Consider the following 27,143-nt stretch of genomic DNA (forward strand, 5'->3'; position numbering starts at 1 on the left):
ATCTATATGAAGAAAACTTTAAAGCAATTAGAGGAACACAAAAGAAGATTTCAACAAATGAAAAATATGTCATGTTCTCCATGAGTTCCAACCTCATACGGATGTCAGTTTCTTCCAGGTTAATTTATAAATCCTTTCATCGTGTCAATAAAACTAACCAAACTGATCATAAAATTTACATAAAAAATAAACCAACAAGAGCCATAAAAATTCTCAAAAGGAATCTCTAGCACTCCTAGACATTACAATATTAGAAAATTTTTATAATTAAAAAGTGTGGTTCTGGCATACAAAAATGCAGACCAATGGAAGAGAAAAGAAAGTCCAGAAATAGATCCAAATACCTAAGTAACATTTCACATCAAAGGATAAGAAATGGACTATTTAACAAATGGTGTTGGGACAAATGGATAGACATCTGGGATGGAAATACAAAGTCAGATCTATTTATGACACCCTACCCTTGAATGAATTCCAAATTATTCAAGGATTTAAATTTTTAAAAAGGAAACTATTAAAGTACTGTAAGAAGATATGAGGGACTCCTTTTATAACTTAAGGCTAGAGAAAGTGTTTCTAACTATAAATCAAAATCCATGGGCACAGAGAAAAGAAAAAAATCATAAGCAAAATTAAAAGACAGTGGATGCCTGCTTCAATTGTGATGAAGACCTGAAGTGGTTGGGCAAATCCTCCCACAGATAATGAGTGTTAAACTGGAAAACATATATAAGGACAATTATCTGAAGGCCCCAGAAGGTGAACAAAAGGAGGCAGAAACTGGGGCAGATGTTCCTCTTAAAAGAAGATAACTGTGATGCTAAGAATTATAAAAATGTTTAACTGTTTGGGTCCGAAAGTGTTTTCCAACTTCCCCACTCCCACCCCAACACTGGCAAATGTCTATAGTTCTGAAGATTTAAGGTGGCAGAGGGTGGCGTTCAGTGCTGGCAGAGCAGCTGGAAATTTAGGGAGAAAATCCTGAAAGCAAGCAACAGAGAGCTAAGCAACAGGAGGGCAGAAAACATGAAAAATGACATACTTAAAGTGCTAGAAGAATAAATTCCCAAGCACTAATTCTATATACAGTGAAACTCTACCTCAAAAATGAGTATGAAATCAAGACATTTTCAGATCAGTACAAACTGAGAATGTGCTGCTGACAGAACTGAACCACAAGAAATATTAAAGAAAGTTGTTCAGGCTGAAGAGAAATAATACCAAAGGAAAACCTGGTTCTACAGAAAAACAAGTCTTTACAAGGCATGTGCCCTTTTAAATCAAAAATGATAAACGGTATTATTGGGTTTATTGTGTACATTAATATAAATATATGACAAAAAACAAACACAGTAAACTGTGGCATGGTTTCTGTTTTACCCGAAGCATTTTAACATTAGCTCTAAGTATGTTTTGCCAGTTGAACAATGCATAGTTTCAGCTCTGAAGAAACCACTAAAAAATGCAAAGAAGTAAAGCTAAAAGGCCAGTAGAGGATTAAAACGAAATATTAAATATACCCAATTAACATAAAATGAAGCAGTAATGGAGAAATAATGAGTGGCAAAGGAACAACAACAAAAAACCGATGAGATAAATAGAAAAACAGCAGACCAAAATCCAATGACAGAACTACACTAAATGTAAATGAACTTTAGTCCATCAAAAGGCAGAGGCTGAATTGATAGACTGCAAAAAAAGCAAAAACCGACTATATGTTGTTTACAAGCGATATGCTACAAATACAAAGACACCAAAGGGCTGGGAGTAAAAGGATGGAAAAAGATACACTGTGCAAATGAAGAGTGTAAGAAAGCTGGAGTAGGCCGGGTGCGGTGGCTCAAGCCTGTAATCCCAGCACTTTGGGAGGCCAAGGCAGGTGGATCATGAGGTCAAGAGATCGAGACCATCCTGGTCAACATGGTGAAACCCCGTCTCTACTAAAGATACAAAAAATTAGCTGGGCATGGTGGCACGTGCCTGTAATCCCAGCTCTTCAGGAGGCTGAGGCAGGAGAATTGCCTGAACCCAGGAGGCGGAGGTTGCGATGAGCCGAGATCACGCCATTGCACTCCAGCCTGGGTAACAAGAGTGAAACTCCGTCTCAAAAAAACAAAAAGAAAGAAAAAAGAAAGCTGGAGTAGCTATATTAATATTAGACAAAACAAATATCAAAATGAGCATTATTAGAGGCAACGAAGACATTCCATAATAATAAAAGAACGAATATATTCGGAGGATAATAATCATCGTTAAGTGTGTATGTACCTGTTAATAGTGCTTCAAAACACACCAAGCCAAGTTTGACAAAAAGAGAGAAAGAATAGACAAATCCACAAGCATAGAGATTTCAAGCCTCTCTTTCAGTAATTCATAAAAGTGCTAGGTAAAAATCCATAAAGGTATAAAAGATCTAAGTGATACTATCAAACATCTTAACTTAACTGAACTTTTAAGGAGGATCACACCAAACAATGGCAGAATCCATGTTCTTTCCAAGTGCATGTGAAACATTTCCCAAGACAGACTATAAAACATGTTTCTGTTTATTTCAAAAGATTGAAATTTTACAGGGTATATTCGTTAAATATAACTGATCTGAAATTAAATAATAATCAGACAGCCAGAAAACAACTAGAAAAGCATAAAATATTTGGAAATATTTAAAAAACCAAACACTTCTAAATAATACATGGGACAAAGAAGAAATCATGTGAAAATGTAGGGCAATTGTAGGGAATATTTTAAACTGAAAGGTAATAAAACCCAAAGTATTGACATCTTGGACAGAAATGTGTAGCTTTACACAACTGTATAAGAAGAAAAATATAAAACCAACGATTTTTTTAACGACCCAGGCAGGCCTGGCATGCCAGGAAGTACCATGGAGCCACCTGTGCCTAAAACCAACTATTTAAGCTTCCAACTTAAGAAGCTAGAAATAGAAGAGCAAATTAAAATCAAAGCATATTGAAAGAAAAGGTTAATACAGACTTTGAAATTTTCATATATTGCTAGTAGGAATGTGAAATGATGCCATCAATTTGAAAGCGTTTAGCAGTTTCTTTAAAAGTTACATATATACTTATCACAGGACCCAGCAATTACACACCTCAGGAGGCTGAGGCAGGAGAATTGCTTGAACCCGGGAGGTGGAGGTTGCAGTGAGCTGAGACAGCACCATTGCACTCCAGCGTAGGCAACAACAGCGAAACCCTGTTCTCAAAAAATGTTTAAAAATAAAAATAATTTTTTTAAAGAATAGCTTTATTCTTAGCATAAAGTGAATTGGCATAAAAAATTTTTTACAAACAAATAAAAAGAATAAGTAAATACATAAATATATCTTTATGCAAAAAGATGTTTATGACAATGTTAGAATCCACTAAAATGCTAGAGTGATTAAGTTCCTTATGGTTTATTCACCTGATAAAATAGTATATAGCCATCCAAATAGATTCCTATAAAACTTATGTAAACACAAAGAAAACCACTTAAAAGGTGAACATAAAATTGTATGTATGCTGTTTATTACAAATTGTAAACAAAAAAAGGACAAAAATAAAACTGACCCTGCCACTATTGGTGTTAGAATTATTAGTGACTTTTTCTTTCTCTCCAGCGTAATCATTAACTGTCCTAGGTATATTTGTTTAAAAACTTAGGACAGGTGAGTGAAAGAAAAATACTTACTCGGCAATGTCAGTATCGTTGCTGTTGCTGGTTTTACCAAGCCCGCTGGCCATGAACACACAGTTGATGATAACGGTGCTGATAATGAACATGCTGAACAACGTGGCCAGCATCCATTAAGGCAGATACATTGCAGGATGGCGCGAGTCATTTGCTATTGGGTAAGACTGGGAGTGCCCCTACTGGTCCCCGTTTTTGCAGGTGCATTTATCTTCTGACTGTGAGTGTTGGCTGAGAACAACTCACGACTGTCCCTTCCTGTGGGGAATTGTACCCTGCTGAATAGCAGCCTCCTCACTTGGAGAGCTACACACCCTCTTCCACACGTCTGACTGCCTTAAGCCCTCGCTTCAAAGTGGGACAATTCTGTGGTGCAATTTGTGCTCCAGAGTTCCTCATGGGATCAGTAGGAAGCCAACTCCACTGAGACTATATCCTTGCTTGGCTTCATTTTCTTCCCTTCTGCTTCCCTTTCTCCTTCTCCAGAAAGCATTCCTCTGTTAAATCACTTAAACAAGAATCCCTATATCAGGCTCTGCTTCTAGAGAACCAAACCCAAATACTTATTCATTGCCATTCTCCTCAATATTTAACTATATCTATCAACCCGTATCTTTTTCTCATCCCCCTGTCTAAAACTTCCTACGTCTCCCCCAACCCTTGCATACATCAGAAATGCTTAATCATTCCTACCTGCCTTTACGCTTTAAGACTGACATTGCAAACCCTACGTTTTAAGAGCCTGACAAGGGCCATAAATGGGTAAAATGTTCAGCCACAAGAGGGTGCAGAGGTGGTGAGACAGAGCTTACATGCCCCCTCCAAAGAGGCAGCAATTTCTTACTCCCCTGATTTTTGCCAGGTATTAACAGAAATGTAAACCTAGCCTTGCCAGTTTCCATCTTTCAAGAAAAGCTGGAAATCTGGAGTATTCGTGTTAGAAAGTGCTTTTGTAAAGTTTTATATACTGCATAAGTCCAACACAACACATTTATCAACTCAATATGGTGCCCAGGTTGCCAGTTTAACTCCTCAGGTGTCAGCTTAGATGCGCCTTCCTCTAAGAAGCCATCCTTGATGCCTCTGAAGCACAGCAGTGCCTTTCCCTGCTACCACTTTCACACTACCAATCTCACTAAAGAAATGGCCTGCCTTTCAATCCATCCCCTTCTGAGGCCACAGGATCCCAGAGAAGGAGATGACATCTTGTTCACATCCAGCACAGTTCCTGCCTACAGCAGTAGGCACTCAGCCAGTATCTGTGGAAATAATTCACTATTTGCTTTCATTCAATAACATGAACTATCTGGGGCACATGCACTTTTCAAATGATCTGGATTCAGTAAAAGGTGCAACGAAAGGATATGAATGGACTGAGACTCTAATGGCTAAACTTCTGATTGAATTGAAAGGTCCAAAAATGAACAAGGCACGCTTGGCACTGAAGCGGTAGATTGTTCTCTTTTTGTTTAACACCATAAATGTCTGCAGAACAAAACAAAACAAGAAAACACACACATATACAACAGGAATTAAATGCAGTGACAAAACAATATTTATCATTAATTCATTTAGACAAAATTATAACATAACTGTGGGGCTGTGGAATATGTACCCAATGGGATAATCCAGAGGAACCAGAGATGGAAAACATGGGACCTGAAAATACCAATATTAGGAGCATAGAGGAACAGCTGGGGAAAACAAAACCCTTAGTATTATACTCCATGGTACGTATCAATGGGGAAAGGGACTAGAAGAGAACTTAAGAGACAGAAATTGACCTTGGACATTTAGATTCAGCAGATTACTTTAAATTAGTTTGATTACTAATGAAAACTTTGTAATGAATCTTATGACAGTAAGTGACCTAGAGGATCCATGTTTGCTATGCCATGGGTCTAAGAAGTGCTGAGCGAAATACCAGTAAATTCTAACCTTGATGATCTTCAAGAAAAAAAGTCACCAAATTTTCTGGACTTGCTCTTTCTTTACCTCTGTGGACATAGGGGCAAATCTGCCTATGGTTCTTAACCAGCAGGGATGGTGCTCATTGCCCCACAGAAGGCATTTGGAAATGTGTGTGGGTGTTTGGGGTTGTCTGTTGTAATGATTATGGGTTCTACTGGCCTTTATTGGGAAGGTCTGGGGATGCTGAACAGGACACACTTGCCAATGTGCATTATGCCTCCCAAGGTGCCCAATGGAGTCCCACTGAAGAACACTGACCCTCTGCCCATTTTCTTCGCACGTGACTCCCCGGGCATTGGGAGTGAAACTGACCCTGGACAACAACCTGGCACTAACAGGCTTCTAACATCCACCCCCAAACCTCCCTCTTTCCATTCAGCTGTAATCTAGCTGTCCGCCTATCTGTCCCTATGGCTGTCAGTTATAAAAGCCTTCATAAATTAACAGTCATTCCTTTCTCCTCAACTCATAGCTCCTTCAGATTTGCAAAAAGTACTACTTGGCCACGTAATACCACATGTTCTCAGGCAGGAGAGACAAACCTCCGCACCCAGGCCAAAAGTCAGTACTGTGAGTGCTGCCTTGGTGCAGGTGCCAGAACCTCAGCCACTGCCAGCCATCAACCTTCCTTTAATGAGTTGCTGGGATTTACTGGTCTGATGGTCATCTGGCTGCAGGGAAAATATGTGCTAGGATATTTTTCTTTGCCCCCATAATAATGAAATGAGCCTTAGAGTTTTTCTTTTAAAAATATGAGCAAGAGCCCAAGACCTGCTTTGGAAATTCTGTGCCTTTGCTTTGAATAGACAGACAATTTTAGGGCAGAAACAAACCTCTCTTTGAGGTGAGTCGCCCCAGATGAATAAGTGGTACAATATGGCTCTCCTTCTGTGCCCTTTGATTTTGATATTTTATTGATGCCTCTTCTTACTGCTTTAAATATTTTAACTAATGATGCATTTACCCCTACCTGCCAGGGTTTTAATGATTAAAATGATGGGTACTAGCTCCTCCTGCCTGCCGACACTTCTTTACTTCTTTTCCCTGTTGCTCTTCAAAATGGGGCTTCTAAAGAGAAGCAGCCTGTGACGATAAAAAGCGTCCTCGGGTTTGCATCCTAGCTCTGTCACTCACTGGCTGCCTGACCTGGCTAAAGCCCCTTTTCCAGCTAGGCTCTGGGTTCCTCATCTGTAAGATAGAGTGCTAATGATGATCACACATACCTCACATGACAGCTGAGGGCACTGGTCATGTGAGATCAGGGGTGTGCAGAGCTCTAAATAAATGTGTCTTCTGATTTAAATGGAAGACCCAGACTAAGAAGCGGTGGTCCTAGAATTACCACCCCGGCTGGAATATTTCTGTTCTCTGACAATTGACAGCTGCACACCAAGCTGCTGCCTGACTCATGGGTCTCCTATCCAGCACTGAGGCAGAAGGAATCCTCTACAGTCGAGTCACCTCCAACAACTGTACCTCCAAGAAGGCCCTGGAATCCTGGGGCATCAGAAAAAGGAGAAATATTGGAATGTTTTTGCTTCTTCACTTCTTTCCCCCTTGCTTGTCCTTCCTACTTACACCCTACTTCCCTCTGTACACGTGGTCCTCATTTGCCTGGCAACCCTAAGTCTGTCCCAACTGAAGGACATGCAAATCAGGCAAACTTGTGTTGAAAGGTCAGTTTCTTATGGATGCCAGGCAGATGTTCTCAGCACCCCATATTTTCTAGGGCTTTCCCTAAGCTCCCAGCCTCCTCCCGCTCTGACCGCAGTGTGGCAAGGTGGGATTTCCAATCTCTACTGGATCACACAGCGGGATGATGATGGCAAGATCTTCTGAGCCATTCCTGAAAGCAGACAGTATGCAGACAACTGTGCTCACAGCCTCAGGCTCTAGAGCATCCTCTGGGAGCTCAAAGCTTACATTTCCTCACTCAGGAGCCCCTTCAAGAAGCCTTTATTAGAATTTCCCTGCCAGAACTGCATCCAGGCAGATAAAATAGCAAGGCTTTCACATATTTGCATTGAATTTACATACAATCTGCATGTGCCCACTTGGGTACCATTTCTCTTAGATTTCATTTATTGAGCTCCTACTATGTATCAAGTGTTGGTCTGAGCCCTACTGGCCTCATTTAATAGCCTAGAAAGCCTATTATCCAAGAGTTTTTAAGGTAAAATCTTGTTACATAATGAGCATTTCTGGACCATGATACTAATGCTTTACATCAGCATAATGTAGGATGTAGGATGCCATAAAGTGCTTTCCCAGCATATCCATACTCTAAGGTAGGAACATCAGGCATCACTTCTATTTTACAGATTTTAAAAGGGAAGGTTTGTAAAGAGACTTGCCCAGAGTCATAAAGCCAATCACTTGAAACAGCCTGCAGCTGACTTCTGGGACTACTAGTCCAGTCCTCTCTCCAGACTTCATTTGTGTTTTCTCTGTTTTCCGTTTACCCTTTTGCAGTCCCCCACCCTCATCTTCTCCCCTAACACATGCATTTCAGAGAAGAAATGAGGGCTGAAAAGGGTTTTCAGGACTATGAAGGCAATGCAGGGGATGACAGCAGTGCAGAGGCACGGCCTGCCAGCTGTAAGGCCCAAGTTTGTGTTTGGAGAACCGGTAACAGCAGTTACAACGGCATGGTTACAACACCCCACCTCCTTACGACGTACCTTGTGATCTCTGTAGAACGGGTCCAAGTCTTCCAGGGGCTTTCCTATGAGATCTTGGGGAATGTTACCATAGAGCTTGGGCAGCTTCCTGGAGACCTTCAGGTCAAGCTGAGGCCGGGGCTGGGGCACTTCTCCTGTCTGGTCCTTAGACTTCTTTTTCTCCTTTTGGATGGCAATCCGCTTCTCAATTGCGGCCAGAGAGTCAGAAGTGAAGGGGCGGAAATTCCGCTCATCTGGGAAGATTACTGGGTAGCATCTGTCATCCATCTTCACCCTCAGGACAGAGACAAGCCACAGATCCTGAGAGTCCTCAGGAGGCAGGAATAAAAGGATGGTGTCACAAGGACCTACAAGAGCTGAGCTGAGGTCAGGGGGCTTGGGAGCTGACAGGCTGTGAAGATCAGAAGAGACGACCACCACTGTGGGTATAGCAGGAATTTTCGGCATAGACGGAACCAAAGCAGGGCATCATTCCTGGAGGACCTGGCAAGAGGTGGGAAATTAAGTTCAGAAACAAGTGAGCAGAAGAAGCCCACTTTCTAAAACTGAAACCCAGGCATCACTCAAGACAATAAGGCTGAGCTGGCTCAGCTGCTGAAGTGAGACCTGTAAGTAGCAGGGGAGCGGCCGCCATGGCCCAAACAAGAAGAGGAAGAAGAGGGAATCGACTGGACCATAGGTATGGGTTGCAAAGGCAAAACTATAAGTGCAGGGTCTTTCGTTGCATCTGGTCAGCAAAGTTCTTAAAACATGATGAGATGGGAACAAAAGAGCCGTAAACACTGGCATGAACTGCGATCTGTGCCAGCTCCCTCACGCCTAGGATTCCAACCCTAAGAAAGCAGAAAGAGTTTGTTAATAGGGTTACTCTATCATAGGATAATAGCCTCTTTGAGGACTTTCTCTACAGCTCCAGGGTTTAAACTGGACACTGAAAACAAGCAGTAGTGTTCAGGCTGAATGCCTCTATTCCCCATGCCAGGCATCCTCTTGCTTTCTTATTTACTAGATGCTAGTCTAGGGCTGACTCTTATACCCACCCCAGGGAATTATAGTAAGGAATCCAACATATCCCTGGTTCGTTAATTCAACAATTATGTGGCTGTGTCTGTTCTTGGCATGGTGCTAGGCATGGTGAAGAAACACAGTCCCTGGTCCAACAGCTACACTGTCCTGGAGTAGTAGAAAAGACATAGACAGGAAATTAAAATAGAACAAATGTTACTACTACAGGGAGAAGTAATGGGGCTCTATCTACATGTAGGATAAGTTGTCTAATTATAGGGTACATGTCTCATCACAGGACAGATATCTCATCACAGGATATGTGTCTCATCATGGGACAGGTATCTCATCATAGGATACATGTCTCATCACAGGACAGGTGTCTCATCACGGGATACGTGTCTTATCACGGGACAGGTGTCTCATCACGGGATACGTGTATCATCACAGGATAAGTGTCCCATCACAGGACAGGTGTCCCATCACGGGACAGGTGTCTCATCACGGGATATGTGTCTCATCACAGGATAAGTGTCCCATCACGGGATAGGTGTCCCATCATGGGATAGGCGTCTCCTCACGGGATACATGTCTCATCAGGGAAGCAGGGGTTGTTGTCCAAAGCTTTAATGTCTAAATGAATACCTCAAGGAGATATAAGACTTAGGACAAGAAAAAAGGGGACCATTAGGATGTTGCAGGGAGAGCAAATAGTGTGTACAGAAGAAACCCTTGGCTGAGAAAGAGCATGATGTCCAGCAACCGGTCCTGTTTGCCAGGAATGGAGATTTCATGGAGTGGAATGGCCAATAGGGCTTTACTCCGCAGAGGGAGAGGTGTGCATGCCTGCAATCCTTGGTAAAGACCATGGACTTACCTGAGGATAACGGGGAATTGCTAAAGGTTTGGGGTTTCATTACTATCATTACTACTACTATTATTATTCTTATTATTATTGTTATTACAGAGAAGAAACACTATCAGATTTGTCTTTTTTTAAAAAAAAAAAAAAGAAAAGAAAAGCCATTCTAACTATTAGGAATTATAGGGATGTGGATAGAGCTGGAAGATCCTTATCTTTAGCAAACTAACTCAGGAACAGAAAACCAAATGTCACATGTGCTCACTTATAAGTGGGAGCTAAATGATAGGAGCGCATGCACACAAAGAGGGGAACAACACACATTGAGGCCTATGTGGCCTATGGGAAAGCAGAGGGTGGAGGAGGGAAAGGATCAGGAAAAATAAGTAATGGGAACTAGGCTTAATACCTGGATGATGAAATAATCTGTACAACAAAACCCCATGACACAAGTACACCTATGTAACAAACCTGCATGTGTACCCCTGAACTTAAAATACAAGTTAGGAAGATGGCACTGTAGGACCAACTCAGGATTGCAGCTCTCAGTGAATCCGCAGACGGTAAGTGGATGCCACATTTCCAGATGGATCTTTATTGCCCACAGTCCAGGAGATTCCCAGGGGTAGGAGCCGCACAGGCCGCCAGCCCGGCTGTTTGGCCGGCGTGGCTGTTTGGGCTGGGGCCACAGCACAGCGGCACTCCGTATAAAGTACACTGGTTTGGTTGCCCTGTTAAAACGGCAATTGGAGATTTCAGAAGGCAGATTAGCACATTCATCTGATTAAACAGGACTTAAACAGAAAACCAGGCCAGGAGATTCCCGGGCAGCAACGAGATTCCAGCCGGCACAGTGGGTCACTGCACGGGAAATCACACAGATCCTGGCGCCCTTTCAGCAGGTGACTGGAACACCTGGGAGAGAGTCAACTTCAACTTAAAAAAAAAAAAAAAGGGCTCTGAGGCAGGGAGCCAGGTGATCAGGCTCGGCGGGTCCCACCCCCACAAAAACAAACAAAACAGCAATTGGAAATGTTCGGGGTTGAGAGTTTCATGGCAAGCACCGCTAAACCCAGGACAATGCAGCTCGGAGGGGGAGGGGCGTTCACCATTACTGAGGCACTTGACCCCTACCGAGGTACACTGCCATTGCTGATGCAGCCTGCCATTGCCAAGGCAACCCGCCGCTGCCAAGGCAACCCACCATAACAGAGAGAGTCTGCCACTACAGAGGCAGGCCATCATCACCACAGCAGCTCTAACCACACCCGTATAAACAGGACTACAGGGAATGACACACAGCAGCAGGGCGGAGCCCACAGCAACAGGGCGGAGCCCACAGCAACAGGGCAGAGCCCATGGCAGCTCAGCATAGCCACTACAGGCAAGCAGTGATTATACTGCCTCCTTGCTGGGCAGGACAGTGCAATGGATACTCATAAATAAAGCCCTAACTCCCCGGGACAGAGCACCTGAGAAAAAAAAGGGGCTTTATAAGTTCTGCTGCAGCAGACTTAAACATACCTGCCTAGCAGCCCTGAATGAACAATGGAGCTCACAGCTCAGCACTTGGGCTCCTATAAAGTACAGACAGTCTCCTCAAGCAGCTCCCTGACCCCCATATATCCAAAGAGTCACCTCACAAAGGACTGGGATCAGACTGACATTTGGTGGGCATCATTCAGGGACAAAGATAGCAGAAGAAGAAACTGGTAGCAACCCTCACGGTTCTGCAGCTGCTACAGGTGTACCCCAGGCAAGCAGGGCCTGGAGTGGACCTCAGTAGTCCTATAGCAGAGGGGCCAGACTGTTAGAAGGAAAACTAAGTAACAGAAATACTTCATCATCAACAATCTGGACGTCCACTCAGACACCCAATTGAAAAATCAGCAACTACTCAGATGACAGGTGGATAAATCCACAAAGATGGGAAGAAACCAGTGCAAAAAGGAGGAAAACACCCGAAATCAGAACACGCCTCCTACAAGGGACCACAACTCCTCACCAGCAAGGGAACAAAGCTGGATGGAGAATGAGTGTGATAAAATGACTTCAGAAGGTGGTTAATGAGAAACTTCTGTGAGCTAAAAGAACACGTTCTAACTCAATGCGAAGAAACTAAGAACCTTGAAAAAAGACTTGAGGAAATGATAACAAGAATGGACAACTTAGAGAGGAATATGAGTGAATTGAAGGAGCTGAAAAACACAACATGAGAACTTTGCGAAGCATGCACAAGTCTCAACAGCCGAATTGACCAAGCAGAAGAAAGGATATCAGAAGTCGAAGATCAACTCAATGAAATAAAATGAGAAGCCAAGATTAGAGAAAAAAGCACAAAAAGGAATGAACAAAGTCTCCAAGAAATGTGGGACTATGTGAAGAGACCTAATCTACGTTTCATAGGTGTACCTGAAGGTGACGAAGAGAACGAATCCAAGCTGGAAAATACTCTTCAGGATATTATCCAGGAAAATTGCCCCAACCTAGCAAGGCAGGCCAATATTCAAGTCCAGGAAATACAGAGAACACCACAAAGATATTCCGCAAGAAGAGCAACCCCAAGGCACATAATCATCAGATTCAACAAGGTTGAAATGAAGGAGAAAATACTAAGGGCAGCCAGAGAGAAAGGTCGGGTCATACACAAAGGGAAGCCCATCAGACTCACAGCAGATCTCTGGGCAGAAACCCTACAAGACAGAAGGGGAGGGGGGGCCAATATTCAACATCCTTAAAGAAAAGAACTTTCAACCCAGAATTTCATATCCAGCCACACTGAGCTTCATAAGTGAAGGAAAAATAAAATCCTTTGCAAACAAGCAAGTACTCAGAGATTTTGTCACCACCAGGCCTGCTTTACAAGAGCTCCTGAAAGAGGCACTGCACATAGAAAGGAACAACCAGTACCAGACATTCCAAAAACATACCAAATGCTAAAGAGCATCAACAAAATGAAGAATCTGCATCAACTAATGGGCAAAACAGTCAGCTAGCATCAAAATGGCAGTATCAAATTCACACATAACAATATTAACCCTAAATGTAAATGGGCTAAATGCACCAATCAAAAGATACAGACTGGCAAATTGGATAAAAAGCCAAAACCCATCAGTGTGCTGTATCCAGGAAACCCATCTCACATGCAAGGATACACAAAGCCTCAAAATAAAGGGATGGAGGAAGATTTACCAAGCAAACAGAGAGCAAAAAAAGAGCAGGAGTTGCAATTCTCATCTCTGATAAAATAGACTTTAAAGCAACAAAGATCAAAAGAGACAAAGAAGGACATTACATAATGGTAAAAGGATCGATACAACAAGAAGAGCTAATGATCCTATATATGGACCCAATACAGGAGCACCCAGATATATAAGGCAAGTTCTTAATGACTTACAAAGAGACTTAAGACTCCCACAAAATAATAGTGGGAGACTTTAACACACCACTGTCAATATTAGACAGATCAACCAGACAGAAAATTAATAAGGATATCCATGACTTGAACTCAGACCTGGAACAAGCAAACCTGATAGACATTTACAGAACTCTCCACCCCAAATCCACAGAATATACATTCTTCTCAGCACCACATCAAACCTACTCTAAAATTGACCACATAATTGGAAGTGAAGCACTCCTCAGCAAATGCAAAACAACTGAAATAATAAAAAACACTCTCTCAGACCATAGTGCAATCAAGTTAGAACTCAGAATTCAGAAACGAACTCAGAACCGCACAGCTTCATGGAAACTGAACTGGCTCTTGAATGTTGACTGGATAAACAATGAAATGAAGGCATAAATCAAGAAGTTCTTCAAAACCAACGAGAACGAAGACACAACATGCCAGAATCTCTGAGAAACATTTAAAGCAGTCTCCAGAGGAAAATATATAGCTATAAGTACCCACATGAGAAGAGTGGAGAGATCCAAATTGACATTAAAATTGAAAGAGCTGAAGGAGCAAGATCAAAAAAACTCAAAACCTAGCAGAAGACAAGAAATAACTAAGATCAGAGCAGAACTGAAGGAGATAGAGACACGAAAAACCCTTCAAAAAAGTAATAAATCCAAGACCTGGTTTTTTGAAAAGATCAACAAAATAGACGGACCACTAGCCAGATTGATAAAAAAGAAAAAAGAGAATAACCAAATATATGCAATAAAAAACGATAAAGGAGAAATCACCACAGATTCCACAGAAATTCAAACCATCATCACAGAATATTACAAACAACTCTATGCACATAAACTAGTAAACCTGGAAGAAATGGATAAATTCCTGGACACTTGTGTCCTCTCAAGGCTAAACCAGGAGGAAGCTGGAACTATGAATAGACCAATAACAAGGTCTGAAGTTGAGGCAGCAATTAAGAGCCTACCACACAAAAAAAGCCCAGGTCCAGATGGGTTCACAGCCGAATTCTACCAGGCACACAAAGAGGAGCTGGTACCATTCCTTCTGAAACTATTCCAAATAATCCAAGAAGTGGGAATCCTTCCCAATTCATTTTATGAGACCAACATCATCCTGATGCCAAAACCCGGCAGAGACTCAACAAGAAAAGAAAACTTCAGGCCAATATCCATGATGAACATAGATGCAAAAATCTTCAATAAAATACTGGCAAGCCAATTGCAACAGCACATCAAAAAACTTATCCACCATAATCAAGTAGGCTTCATTCCAGGGATGCAAGGCTGGTTCAACATATGCAAGTCTATCAACGTAATTCACCACATAAACAGAACCAAAAACAAAAACCACATGATTATCTCAATTGATGCAGAGAAGGCCTTTGACAAAATTCAACAGCCCTTTATGCTAAAAACCCTCAATAAACTCGGTATCGATGGAACGTATCTCAAAATAATAAAAGCTATTTATGACAAACCAACAGCCAATATCATACTGAATGGGCAAAAACTGGAAGCATTCCTTTTGAAATCTGGCACTAGACAAGGATTCCCCTTTTCACCAGTCCTATTCAATATAGTACTGGAAGTTTTAGCCAGAGCAATCTGGCAAGAAAAATAAATAAAGGATATACAATAGGAAAGGAGGAAGCCAACTTGTCTCTATTTGCAGACGACATGATAGTATATCTAGAAGACCCCATCATCTCAGCCCAAAACTCCTGAAACTGACAAGCAACTTCAGCAAAGTCTCAGCATATAAAATCAATGTGCAAAAATCACAAGCATTCCTATACACCAATAACAGACTTAAAGAAAGCCAAATCAAGAACGAACTGCCATTCATAATTGCTATAAAAAGAATAAAATACCTAGGAATACAACTCACAAGGAAAGTAAGGGACCTCTTCAAGGAAAACTACAAACCACTTCTCAAGGAAATAGGAGAGGACACAAACAGATGGAGAAACATTCCATGTTCATGGTTAGGAAGAACCAATATCGTGAAAATGGCTATACTGCCCAAAGTAATTTACAGACTCAACGCTATCCCCATCAAGCTACCATTGACTTTCTTCACAGAACTGGAAAAAAACCACCTTGAACTTCATATGGAACCAAAAGAGAGCCCGCAGAGCCAAGTCAATTCAAAGCAAAAAGAACATAGCGGGAGGCATCACACTACCGAACTTCAAACTATACTACAAGGCTACAGTAATCAAAACCGCATGGTACTGGTACCAAAACAGAGATACAGACCAATGGAACAGAACCGAGGCATCGGAGGCAACACAACATATCTACAACCATACAATCTTTGATAAACCTGACATAAACAAGCAATGGGGAAAGGATTCCCTGTTTAATAAATGGTGTTGGGAAAACTGGCTAGCTATATGCAGAAAGCAGAAACTGGACCCCTTCCTGACACCTTACACTAAAATTAACTCCAGATGAATTAAAGACTTAAACATAAGACCTGGCACCATAAAAACCCTAGAAGAAAATCCAGGCAAAACCATTCAGGACATAGGAGTAGGCAAGGACTTCATGACCAAAACACCAAAAGCATTGGCAACAAAAGCCAAAATAGACAAATGGGACCTAATCAAACTCCACAGCTTCTGCACGGCAAAAGAAACAGTCACTAGAGTGAATCAGCAACCAACAGAATGGGAAAAAATTTTTGCAGTTTACCCATCTGACAAAGGGCTGATATCCAGAATTTACAAAAACTCAAACAGATTTACAGGAAAAAAACAAACAAGCCCATTCAAAAATGGGCAAAGGATATGAACAGACACTTTACAAAAGAAGACATACATGAAGCCAACAAACATGAAAAAATGCTCATCATTACTGGTCATCAGAGAAATGCAAATCGAAACTACCTTGAGACACCATCTCATGCCAGTTAGAATGGCGATCATTAAAAAATCTGGAGACAACAGATGCTGGAGAGGATGTGGAGAAATAGGAACACTTTTACACTGCTGGTGGGAGTGTAAATTAGTTCAACCATTGTGGAAGACAGTGTGGCGATTCCTCAAGGACCTAGAAATAGAAATTCCATTTGACCCAGCAATCCCATTACTAGGTATATATCCAAAGGACTATAAATTATTCTACTATAAGGACACATGCACACAAATGTTCATTGCAGCACTGTTTACAATAGCAAAGACCTGGAACCAACCCAAATGCGCATCGATGATAGACTGGACTGGAAAAATGTGGCACATAAACACCATGGAATATTATGCAGCAATCAAAAACGATGAGTTCGTGTCCTTTGTAGGGACATGGATGAATCTGGTGAACATCATTCTCAGCAAACTGACACAAGAACAGAAAATGAAATACCACATAGTCTCACTGATAGGTGGGTGATGAACAATGAGAACACATGGACACAGGGAGGGGAGCACTACACACTGGGGTCTATTGGGGGGAATAGGGGAGGGACAGTGGCGGGGGGAGCTGGGCAGGGATAGCATGGGGAGAAATGCCAGATGTGGGTGAAGGGGAGGAAGACAGCAAATCACACTGCCACATGTGTACCTATGCAACTATCTTGCATGTTCTGCACATGTACCCCCAAACCTAAAATGCAATAAAAAATAAATAAATAAAAATAATATACAAGTTAAAAAAAAAAAGTCCCTCTGTTGGGGACTGAAAGAGCTTGAGGGAGGAGGATGAAGGCGAGGCTGCAATCAGAGAAGTGGGCTGGGAAACAGTTGCAGGAACTCAAACTGCAGGGGATGACCTAATGACACGGGTGGATTTGAGAGTCAATAAATAGCCTTGACACATGATTAATGGGAAGAGAGGGGCTGAAGGGATGGTCCTCATGGAGATTCCTGGCTTGGGCATCTGGGAGGACAGTGTGGCCACTCACTGAGACAGAGTGCAAGAAAAGGCAGGCCCTGCGGGGAATACATTTGCACACTGCATTGAAGCTTCCTGGGGGACCTGCCAGTGGAGAGAACCCAGGGGCACCTGAATACAGGGAATCACAGTTCATGCATGTCAGGCTCTGAAAACAGCATGAAAGCAAAGAAATGTAGCAAAAATTTCTCTTGAAACTTCCTCAGGAAGGCACCATACTAAAGAGGCATCCCAACTCATTACTACAACTGGCTTTTCTTCCACTGCCAGAACCAGACACTCTTTCTTCAGGTTAGCCCCAAACAAAGTAGTTGGATTGTGTTTCAGGGCCATGATAAAGGCAACGTAAGAGTCTTCAAGTATGCTATGTAGGGCAAGCAATGAGAACACTGTGAGAGCCACGTATCAGCTGAAACCAAATGGAGGACTGTAGATTCATCACATTCTACCCCATAGCGTCAAGCTCAGTACCGATAGACCTGAATGACAAAATTGCCCACGCTATTTAAATGGCCCCCTCCTCATGAACATGTATGATTGAATTTGTGTGAATGAAGTGAGCATGTAATGAGACTCCGCTGCATTTGACTCTAGAGCTCAAGAAGGAAATTTAATTCAGAGCGTAAGTCTTTTGCAGTGAACAGCATATGGGTGCTAGTCAGTCCTGTAAAATGGAAGCACTGGGAAAGACCCCGGATGGCAAAAACCGGACCCTATGCTCGGTTACAGCAAGGAGCCTGGTGGCGGGTCGTGCTGCCATTCTAATGTGTCAATTAAAGAAGAAGCTGGACACATTCACCCTGCCATTTTGATCTGGGAGATATTTTGCCTGGGTGAGAAAGAGAAACTTGCTTAAAATAAATAACACAAAACAAAACTGACAACCCCTGAAACTACACACATTAAAATTTGTTATAGATGATTAAAAACAAAACCTGAAGAACCACATCTTAAAAGTAACATTGGCTGGGCGCGGTGGCTCACGCCTGTAATCCTAGCACTTTGGAGGCCAAGGCGGGTGGATTACCTGAGGTCAGGAGCTCGAGACCAGCCTGACCAACATGGTGAAACCCCATCTCTACTAAAAATACAAAAATTGGCTGTGGGTGGTGGTGTGCGCCTGTAATCCCAGCTACTCAGGAAGCTGAGGCGGGAGAATCACTGGAATCCAGGAGGGGGAGGTAGCAGTGAGCTGAGATCGCGTCACTACACTCCAGCCTTGGCAACCCAGCCAGACTTTGTCTCAAAAAAAAAGAACATTGAGACCAGGCACAGTGGCTAACAACCGTAACTTCAACACTGCCAAGGCAGGCAGATTGCTTGAGATGAGGAATTTGAGCCCAGCCTGGCCAACGTTGTGAAACGCTGTCTCTACTAAAAATGCAAAAATTAGCCGGGTGTGGTGGTGTGTGCTTGTAATCCCACCTACTCAGGAGGCTGAAGCACAAGAATCTCTTGAGCCCAGGAGGTGGAGTTTGCAGAGGCTGAAATCGCACCACTGAACTTGAGCTTGGGTCACAGAATGAGACTCTGTCTCAAAAAAAAGAAGTAGCATTGGAAACTGCAAAAATTGACCCAGGAAAAGGAAAACTGAATAAAAATTATCAACTCAAATAAGTCTGACAAAATGAAACCACATGCAGTATGCAGTAAAATTTCCTTATTAACTAAAAAGCAATTAATGGAAGAATCAAATGTTCTTTAAAACTAAACTCAGGAAAATTAGACTGTGAAAATCAAGGCTGGATCCGCAAAATAGATAAACTTGATAAATTAATAGAAAATCAAGATGGCACACGCTATAATTGGTAAAATTTGGAATGATTCAAATCCTTGTGGTGAAATTTGTACAGAAATACTTAGTTCTGAACATTTTCTGTACAGAAAATAGATTGCATTGCTAGGAAATTGATCGAGGAATTAAACTAGCTAAGTGCAATTGTTTTGCAAGTCCTGCAAACAAATTTGAAGATCAAATCTTCAGATACTGAATGACTTTACAAAATAATTATTTGAGTATATGCTTCCAGACAATGAAAAGAGAATCCAGAAAAGCAGGATGCATGGAATCCAAGACACTGTGTCCTTAACCCAAAAGTGCCATAAAATCAATAGTCAGCCACACATCAATAGGCTTCAGACGCAATTGCTCAACTGCCATGGCAGATGTATAACTATGTAACAGACCTGCACGTTCTGCACGTGGATCCCAGAACTGAAAATTTAATTTTAAAAAGAAGAAGAAGCAGCAGCAATTGCTCCAACTAAATAGAAAAGTCAGAGAATCCTGGGAAAAATCTTTAAAGTATAAAGAAAATTTTATATAACAAAGAGTATGTTTAAGAAAATGGTTTTTCCACATGTTAAAAGAAAGACAATGAGAAATTCCATCAAAATTTGAATTTGAAGACGTACTTCAAAAGTCATGGTTTATAGGTAAAGCCAATTAAATTATTTCAGCCCTGATACCATGCCATTTTGACAGGAACCTTGGTAAGGACCATCCTTCAATATAATAGAAAAAATAAGAGAATTCATTTGACCTTGACACTTAGAATGTGCAGCAGAGAGTCAGTAATACCAGCGTCCATTTCTTTACCTTTATTATGGGTCCAAATATAGCACAGTTCTTGGTTTTGAAGAAAGCAGCTACAAAATCATTAGATAATTCAGGTTATTAGTTTTTAATTCTCACAATCCTAAAGATAAAGCAGAATTAATTATAAGTATATAATAGAATACAAATGCTATAAAGGTTATAAAATTTTACTGCAAGCTGGACTTGGCGAGAAAAAGTGAAGGGAAGATTAAGGACACCAATTTTCTCACCTTAAATACTTGGAGAGTCAAGACACTCTATGAAAGGTTGGTCAAGCCATATAAGAATAAGTTTATTCTGGCCGGGCTCAGTGGCTCACACCTGTAATCCCAGCACTTTGGGAGGCTGAGGTGGGCAGATCATGAGGTCAGGAGTTTGAGACCTGACCAACATGGTAAAACCCTATCTTCACTAAAAACACAAAAAATTAGCTGGGTGTGGTGATGTGTGCCTAAAACTACTTGGGAGGTTGAGGCAGAAGAATTGCTTGAACGCAGGAGGCGGAGGCTGCAGTGAGCAGAGATCTTGCCATTGTACTCCAAAGCAAGACTCCGTCTCAAAAGAAAAAAAAAGAATAAGTTTATTCCTTAAAATTACACAGATAAGTACAAAACCAAAATTTAAATACAGATAACAAAAACTGGAAGAATCATGTGGAGCACAGAAGGATTACCGTCAATAAGCTGAATTCCTCATCTCCCATAGGAACAATTCAGAAACTTCTACTCAATCTTGATAAATCAAGAAATAGCAGTATAAGCTAATTTAAAGTTAGACTCCCAACACACAAATATGTACAATGATTGTTTTGTCAATTTAAAATAAAATAGTCCCAGGGCATAGTAGTTCAAAGAAAGAAAAATAAGATAAAACTTGAAAAAGTTTAAAGAAAGAAAGAGAGGCCATGACCAGAATTTAAAACGTTTTAAGTGGGACTGAGCATAGAGGTAAAAGTGGAGACATTTTACTTTTCATGTTATATCCTTCTCAACATCATGTTCTTCTTAGCTATTTGAATTACGTGCTTGTGTTGTTTTTACAGGATTGCAAAAGGACTGTGGAAATCCTTCAGGGGATCAAAACATCTTCTGATTCCAACTAGAGAAACAAGTTATCAGGCACAATGACAGGCTCCAAATCCCCTTGGGCCATGAAGGAAACAAGCATCATCTCAATTTGCAGGAGTTGTAAACTGGGAGGCTGGCCACACGTGTGTTACAACTTGACATGGGGAATGACAGAGCCTGAGAGAGCAGTGAGGAGTCCCTGCAAGACCTGCCTGAGCCGAGGGGCCAGTCTTGCAGGGTGGCCCAGGCCGCCTGGCACAGGGAACTCTGCAACTGCTCCTCCAAGGACTGGCCTACTCCCGCCGAACAGGCAGAAAGCAAACATCCAGGAGAGAGGACTAAGGCCTCACTTTCCAAAGCTGCAAGCTTTATAGGAGCATAGAGGCCTGACCTCCCATGGTTCATTCATCCATGTACTGGGCTCTGGGGATGCAAAGGGATGTAAAACTCCAGCTTATTCCAATCTGTGGGGACCAGGTGAAGAAATGTTGGAGGATGAAACCACGCATGTGTACAGCTGCACCAGCTGCAATCACTGGGTGCTGTGGGAGCCCCGAAGGAGGCATGGTGATGAGGAATCAGAAGTCGTTTCACTGGGAGGAGAGAGGGAGGTGGCCTAGCTAGTGGGCAACGCAGTGTGAAAGCACTGGGGGCTGCACACGAGCTCCTGGCTCTTATTCATTAATTTCCCTGTAGTTACAATAGTCACATAGCCTCACTGTGCCCTCCAGCTCACTCTCCACCCTTCCCCACCCTGCTCAGTGAGGCGAAGCTGATACACACGTAGTCTCCCGTGGGATCTCTCACACTCTGGCTTATGGTTGGGTTTGGCTGGTAAGAGGTATGCAGCAAGTGACTCAGAAAATGCTGGGAGAGTGAGGGCAGGGACTTCTCCCCAGCTCTCCCCTGATGGTGGCCATGGGCCACGGCACCTGCAAGGTGACCCATCCACAGGGCTCACACCTCCCTTCCCTCGCCTCTTCTGATGTGGGGTGTAATGGCACCTCACTCTCACCAACCCGAGAAATGCACGGTCACCTGCTTCTGTTAACGGTACATTGCCCATACCTTCATAAAAAGTCCCTTTAATAAAATATCCTCAGAATGTTCAATTTGAACATGTCATCTGTTTCCTGCTGGGGCCCTGGCTGATAGAGTCATTCATTAAATACAATTTAGAAAACAAGAAGAGGAAATGACTACCCACAAGCCACAGCCATCTGATACACGCAAGCTTTAATTTTGGTGTATTTCTTTGCAGTAGCCCCTTCTTCTGTATATTCCACATGACTGGCATTATCCTGTATAACAATTTTAAATGGTCACTTTTTCACTAAACCCTGTAACACAAACATTTTTAATAAAGATAGCTATTATTTCATAGTGTCTATGCTGTTCCAGGTGAAATTTGGGGTGTGTTGACGTACATTATCTCATTTAACTTTAAAAACAATGTATAAGGGAAATACTATCCTGGGGGGTTACTGAATGAAACGTTCATCTAGAATTAAGGTGAATTATTTATGGCCTTCTCTCAAAGGTCCGAGGCCTTAACCTTATACCTTCCTCACCTGGTGTTTCTAGTTTTCTCTTTAGGCAAAGAGCAAACTGATGCCCCGATTCTCATACTTTACCCTAACCAGTAAAGGAAATCTCAAGAGGTTTGTAACTGCTCACCTGGAACATTTCAGCATAGATCTGGTCCATACAATCTGGAATGCCAGAGGTCCACACTGGGGTTAATAAGAGCTATGAACGAGGGGCTAAACAAAGGGGCAAATGCTTTCAATGAATTATCTTTCAGAATTTCCCCAGAAATCTACAACGTGGGGGTTACATCATCCCCATTTTGCATAAGATAGTAGGTCTTACAGAAATTGAGAAAACTTGCCTATGATCACATAAGTAAGTGCTGGAAAATCTCAAGCCAAAGCAATCCCATGCCAGGCCTTGTACTCTTAGCCACCATGGAATACAATTCCACAACCTATTTCTTTGTGCTTATAACTAAGATATCCCCAAGGAGGGGGAAGAAGGGAGTCAAGAGGAGAAAGCCTCATGAACCTCCGGCTAGGCTGGGCTGCGTCTATGGCAGCCTCACTGTGTGTGACATGCCTCCCAGGACCTCAGCACTGCCACCTCCTCATTCACATGTCAGTCCTACAGGCATTCCACTGGCCCCATCATGACACTCTTGTCCACCACCCAAGCCACGCAGCTTAATGGTAGATGTGCCCTACAGAAAGCCACCTCATTCGCTTTAGGTAGCAACCTGAACAAGCTCTTAACTTTGATGATACATAATCCATGTTTATTAATGTAAGTTACCAAAAATAAAAAAAAGATATCTCCTTCCCTCTTCATAGATCCCATAAGAAAATCAGAAAGCCAATGAACATGTTCAGAGTTTAATGAAACTGATCTCAATTCAAAGTCAAGATTAATTTGCTAGCTCTTCAGTAAAGAAGCCATGCATGTCAATTAAATAAATTGATTTAACAAATTGGCAACAGGGAATTCAAAAAATATTTGGAGGATTTTTACCATCGCCTCAGATGGAGACAAGAAATGACCTCTTCTAGCAAAGTCCAGTTGCTGACACAAAGTCCAGGGTTAGAGCACCTATTAGGCCAGCCAGCTCTCTCCTGCCCTGTGAGCCCAAACCTGACACAAGTCCAGGGTTAGAGCACCTATTAGGCCAGCCGGCTCTCTCCTGCCCCTGTGAGCCCAGACCTTTCAGTGCATGTGACAGCAGGGAGAGCACCCTGATGGACCCCACCAGCTGAGCCACGTATCTCGTACCCGCTCTCTGCTCCTAATTTGATCAGGAAATAATCACAAAAGGCCTGTACTCCACCCTGATGAGAAAAACAAACCAAGTTCCAAGTGGCAGGTCCCAGACTTGAAAGAACAGAAGAGGCCTGCCCCCAGCCCAGAGGACTTACCTGACTTCTTGGTACGGTGGCTCCAGGCAGCAGCCCAGCGATACTTCTTGAAGCCCTCCACGGAGCAAGTCTCTCAGCAGAGTTTGAGCTCCTGCTCCTGGCAGCCGCCTGGAGTCCTTCTGGGAGGAGCGGTTTGGAAACTGGGTGGAGAGTGTAGAGGAAGGCGAGTGGGAAGGGAGCCAAAGTGATTTTAAAGAATTGTGTAGGAAACCCTGTAACCGGAGAAGTGACTGAGAGGGTACTTACATTTATACTTTGGAAGCATCTGCCTTTAATCAGTGCTTAATCTAACTCTGCAGAAAGCATCATTAATAAAGAAACAGGTTGTTGTTTTCTGTGGCCTCATCCAAGTGGGTGAGGGAATACGGAAAAGTCGATGTGAAAAGCCACGTTGTGCATCTGCATCGAGCTCAAGCGGCAGGCCTCCTAACCCACGGTTCTGGGGTCTTGCCCCTGACAGGCCCACCAAGGCCCTCACAACATGGAATTGCTCACAGGGTGTCCATTCAGCATCTCCTCCTTCCTCTTCTCTTGTGCCATCAACCTTGGGGTTCAGACCTCGAAAAATACTCATAACATGCCTGCGTATGTGGTGGCCACAGGGGTGCCAAGAAGAACTTTTGGTCATCCAAGCAACTCCACAGCAGACCAGTCGCCAACCCAAAACTCCCCCAAGTGAGCTCTTCGTTTTGAGTTGTTTTTCTTTTTAATTCCTGGGAGAATTTGACTCTACCTGGGAAGTGTCACACTGAAAGCTATTTCCAGCCATGGTCACCTTCAGGAGACTGGCTAACAGTCAGCTGAGATAGAGGGTGCAGGATGAGGGTCCGCTAGGAAGTAGGTGCTTAAGGGAGTGCAGGACGGAATCACAGGAAGTTTTGGTGCCACCAGAAGGGGCGCTGCATAGTCGCAATGCTCTCCTCTTGCCTTTCTTCTCACTGCATTTCCCAATCTCTCAATTTCTGCTGCTCCTGTGAAGCCTTTCTTTTTGTTTTCCATGTGATAAGGTGTTTATTGGAGTCTTAAGAATTGCGATTTGGAAGACACAGATTCGACTGGACGTCAACTTGTGTTCCGAAGAGAGGGAGGGGAGTACGGGTTTTTAAAAGGAAGCTGAGGGCTTCCTGGGTACGGTGGTGCACACCTGAAATCCCAGCACTTTGAGAGGCTAAGGCAGGAGAGTCACAGGAGCCCTGGAGGTGAAGGCTGCAGTTTTTAGGAATGTGCCACTTTACTCCACCCTAGGTGACAGAACAAGACCCTGTCCCTAAAAAAATAATTTAAAAAAAAGGGAAGCTGAGGATGACTGTGCAAGTTGTTTTGAAAGAAAATAGAGGCAGCTGGCTTAGTATGTGAGATCATTAGTTGTTTCTGTTCAGAAGTTGCAGCTCTGGTGAAATTCAGCTGCTTTCCAGAATGTTGCCGTTGGGAACATTCTAGAAAGGCTGTTTGGCCCAACCCAAAAATTCTAGGCAAGTTTCTGTGGGTTTTTGTTGTTGCTGTTGTTTAAAAAGTTGCAGGTCATCAGTCCTCCCTAGAATGGCTTCCTGACTTCACTCTGGAGATCTGAACCAGAGGAACGCCATTTTGTGTATCACATGTCACATAACAAAGGAAGTTAGGATTTGTTATGAATCATTATCATCGTAGATCATTCATTCATTACAAAACAAATAAATTACATAATTTGATATAGGAGTATTTTATAAAAAAGATGAAGCAAGGTAAGAGGAGAGAGTAGCAAGGATTGTACATTTTATTGCTATACAATATTTTCACATTTATGGGTACATCTGATTTTGTTGCATGCATAGAATGTGTAGCAATCAAGTCAGGGTATCTGGGCCAGTATCCATCACCTTGAATATTTATTATTTGTATGTGCTGGGAACATTTCAAGTTCTCTCTTCTGGCTACTTCAAAACATAGAATACATTGTTGTTAACTAGAGTCATCCTACTCTGCTATTGAACATTAGAATTTACGCCTTCTACCTGACTGCATGTTGATACCTACCAACCAATCTGTCTTCATACCCCCCACCCTCCACATGCTTCCCAGCCTTGGTATCTGTGATTCTATTTTGCTTCTGCAAAGCTTTCGTGACCATGTTTGTGCGGTGCATACTTTCATGATTGGTTCAACACTGTTTCAAAATTGTTTTAGATATTGCCTTTGTATTTTGGTTTGGGTTCCCCCAGAAGCATTAGACAAGCATCTCTACGTGGGAGTTTATTTGGAAAGTGATCACAGGAAGCAGGACTGAAGGAGTGAGGAATGGAAAGCTGAGAAGGAAAAACCAATAAAGGGTGTGCACTTGAGATGATTACCAATATGGCCAAGTGTGGCTCAGCTTCTCTAGAGACCTTCCGAGGAACCACGTAGAATGTACTTGAACATTAGGAGGCGGAAACATTTATCCTCTGGCTCAATTCCCTGTTGTCAGAGATGTCGTGGTAACCAGCCTCCAAGGCAGCCTAGTGATCCATTTCTCCTGATACTCACTTTCTCATGTGGTTCTATCCCAAACTGGACAGGGCTGATGTGTGTAACCAACAGGACATTGGAGAAGTGACAATGTGTAATTCCTGAGGCACAGTCATAAAGGGCATTGCATGTTCTGTCTTGCTGTCTTGGATTACTCATTCTGGAGGAAGCCAGTTGCCATGCTGTGAGGACACTCAATCAGCCCTACGGAGATTCCACGTGGGGAGCATCTGAGGCCTCTTGCCGACAGCCAGAACCGACTTACCAGCCCTATGAGTAAGTTGTCTTACAAGTAGACTCTCTTCTCTCAGGGGTTCTTTTCCCTCCTATCTCCAAGTCCCTGGACTATGCTTGTTTATGGGCTGAGAGAGCTCCCATGGTTTTGGAGAAGGCACTGAGACAGAAAAGCCAAGTGAAGCAAAGCAGACCCTTGAGGCGTGCTGCTGTCAGAATGCAAGGGAACGTCCACCACAGCTTTAGCTGGAATCAGAGTGGGCTGCTGGGATGCGGGAGGGAAGCCAC

The 27,143-nt window shown here is 42.7% G+C and overlaps 1 protein-coding gene across 1 annotated transcript in view; it reads right to left on the reverse strand.

The window, feature by feature from the left end:
- The window catches only part of SCN11A (sodium voltage-gated channel alpha subunit 11), a 107,907-nt gene extending 83,688 nt beyond the window's left edge, over positions 1-24,219 (reverse strand). Inside the window, exons 1-4 of the mRNA XM_035278128.3 lie at positions 24,135-24,219; positions 8,346-8,828; positions 5,060-5,178; positions 3,694-3,795 (exon numbers count right to left, since the gene is read on the reverse strand). Of these exons, the coding sequence (XP_035134019.3) occupies positions 3,694-3,795; positions 5,060-5,178; positions 8,346-8,792 (668 nt within the window). The 5' untranslated portion in view covers positions 8,793-8,828; positions 24,135-24,219. The remainder of the gene's footprint in view (positions 1-3,693; positions 3,796-5,059; positions 5,179-8,345; positions 8,829-24,134) is intronic.
- Between the last annotated feature and the right edge of the window lie 2,924 nt (positions 24,220-27,143).

Source organism: Callithrix jacchus, chromosome 17, assembly GCF_049354715.1.
Source record: "Callithrix jacchus isolate 240 chromosome 17, calJac240_pri, whole genome shotgun sequence".
Classification (NCBI taxonomy): Eukaryota; Metazoa; Chordata; class Mammalia; order Primates; family Cebidae; genus Callithrix; species Callithrix jacchus.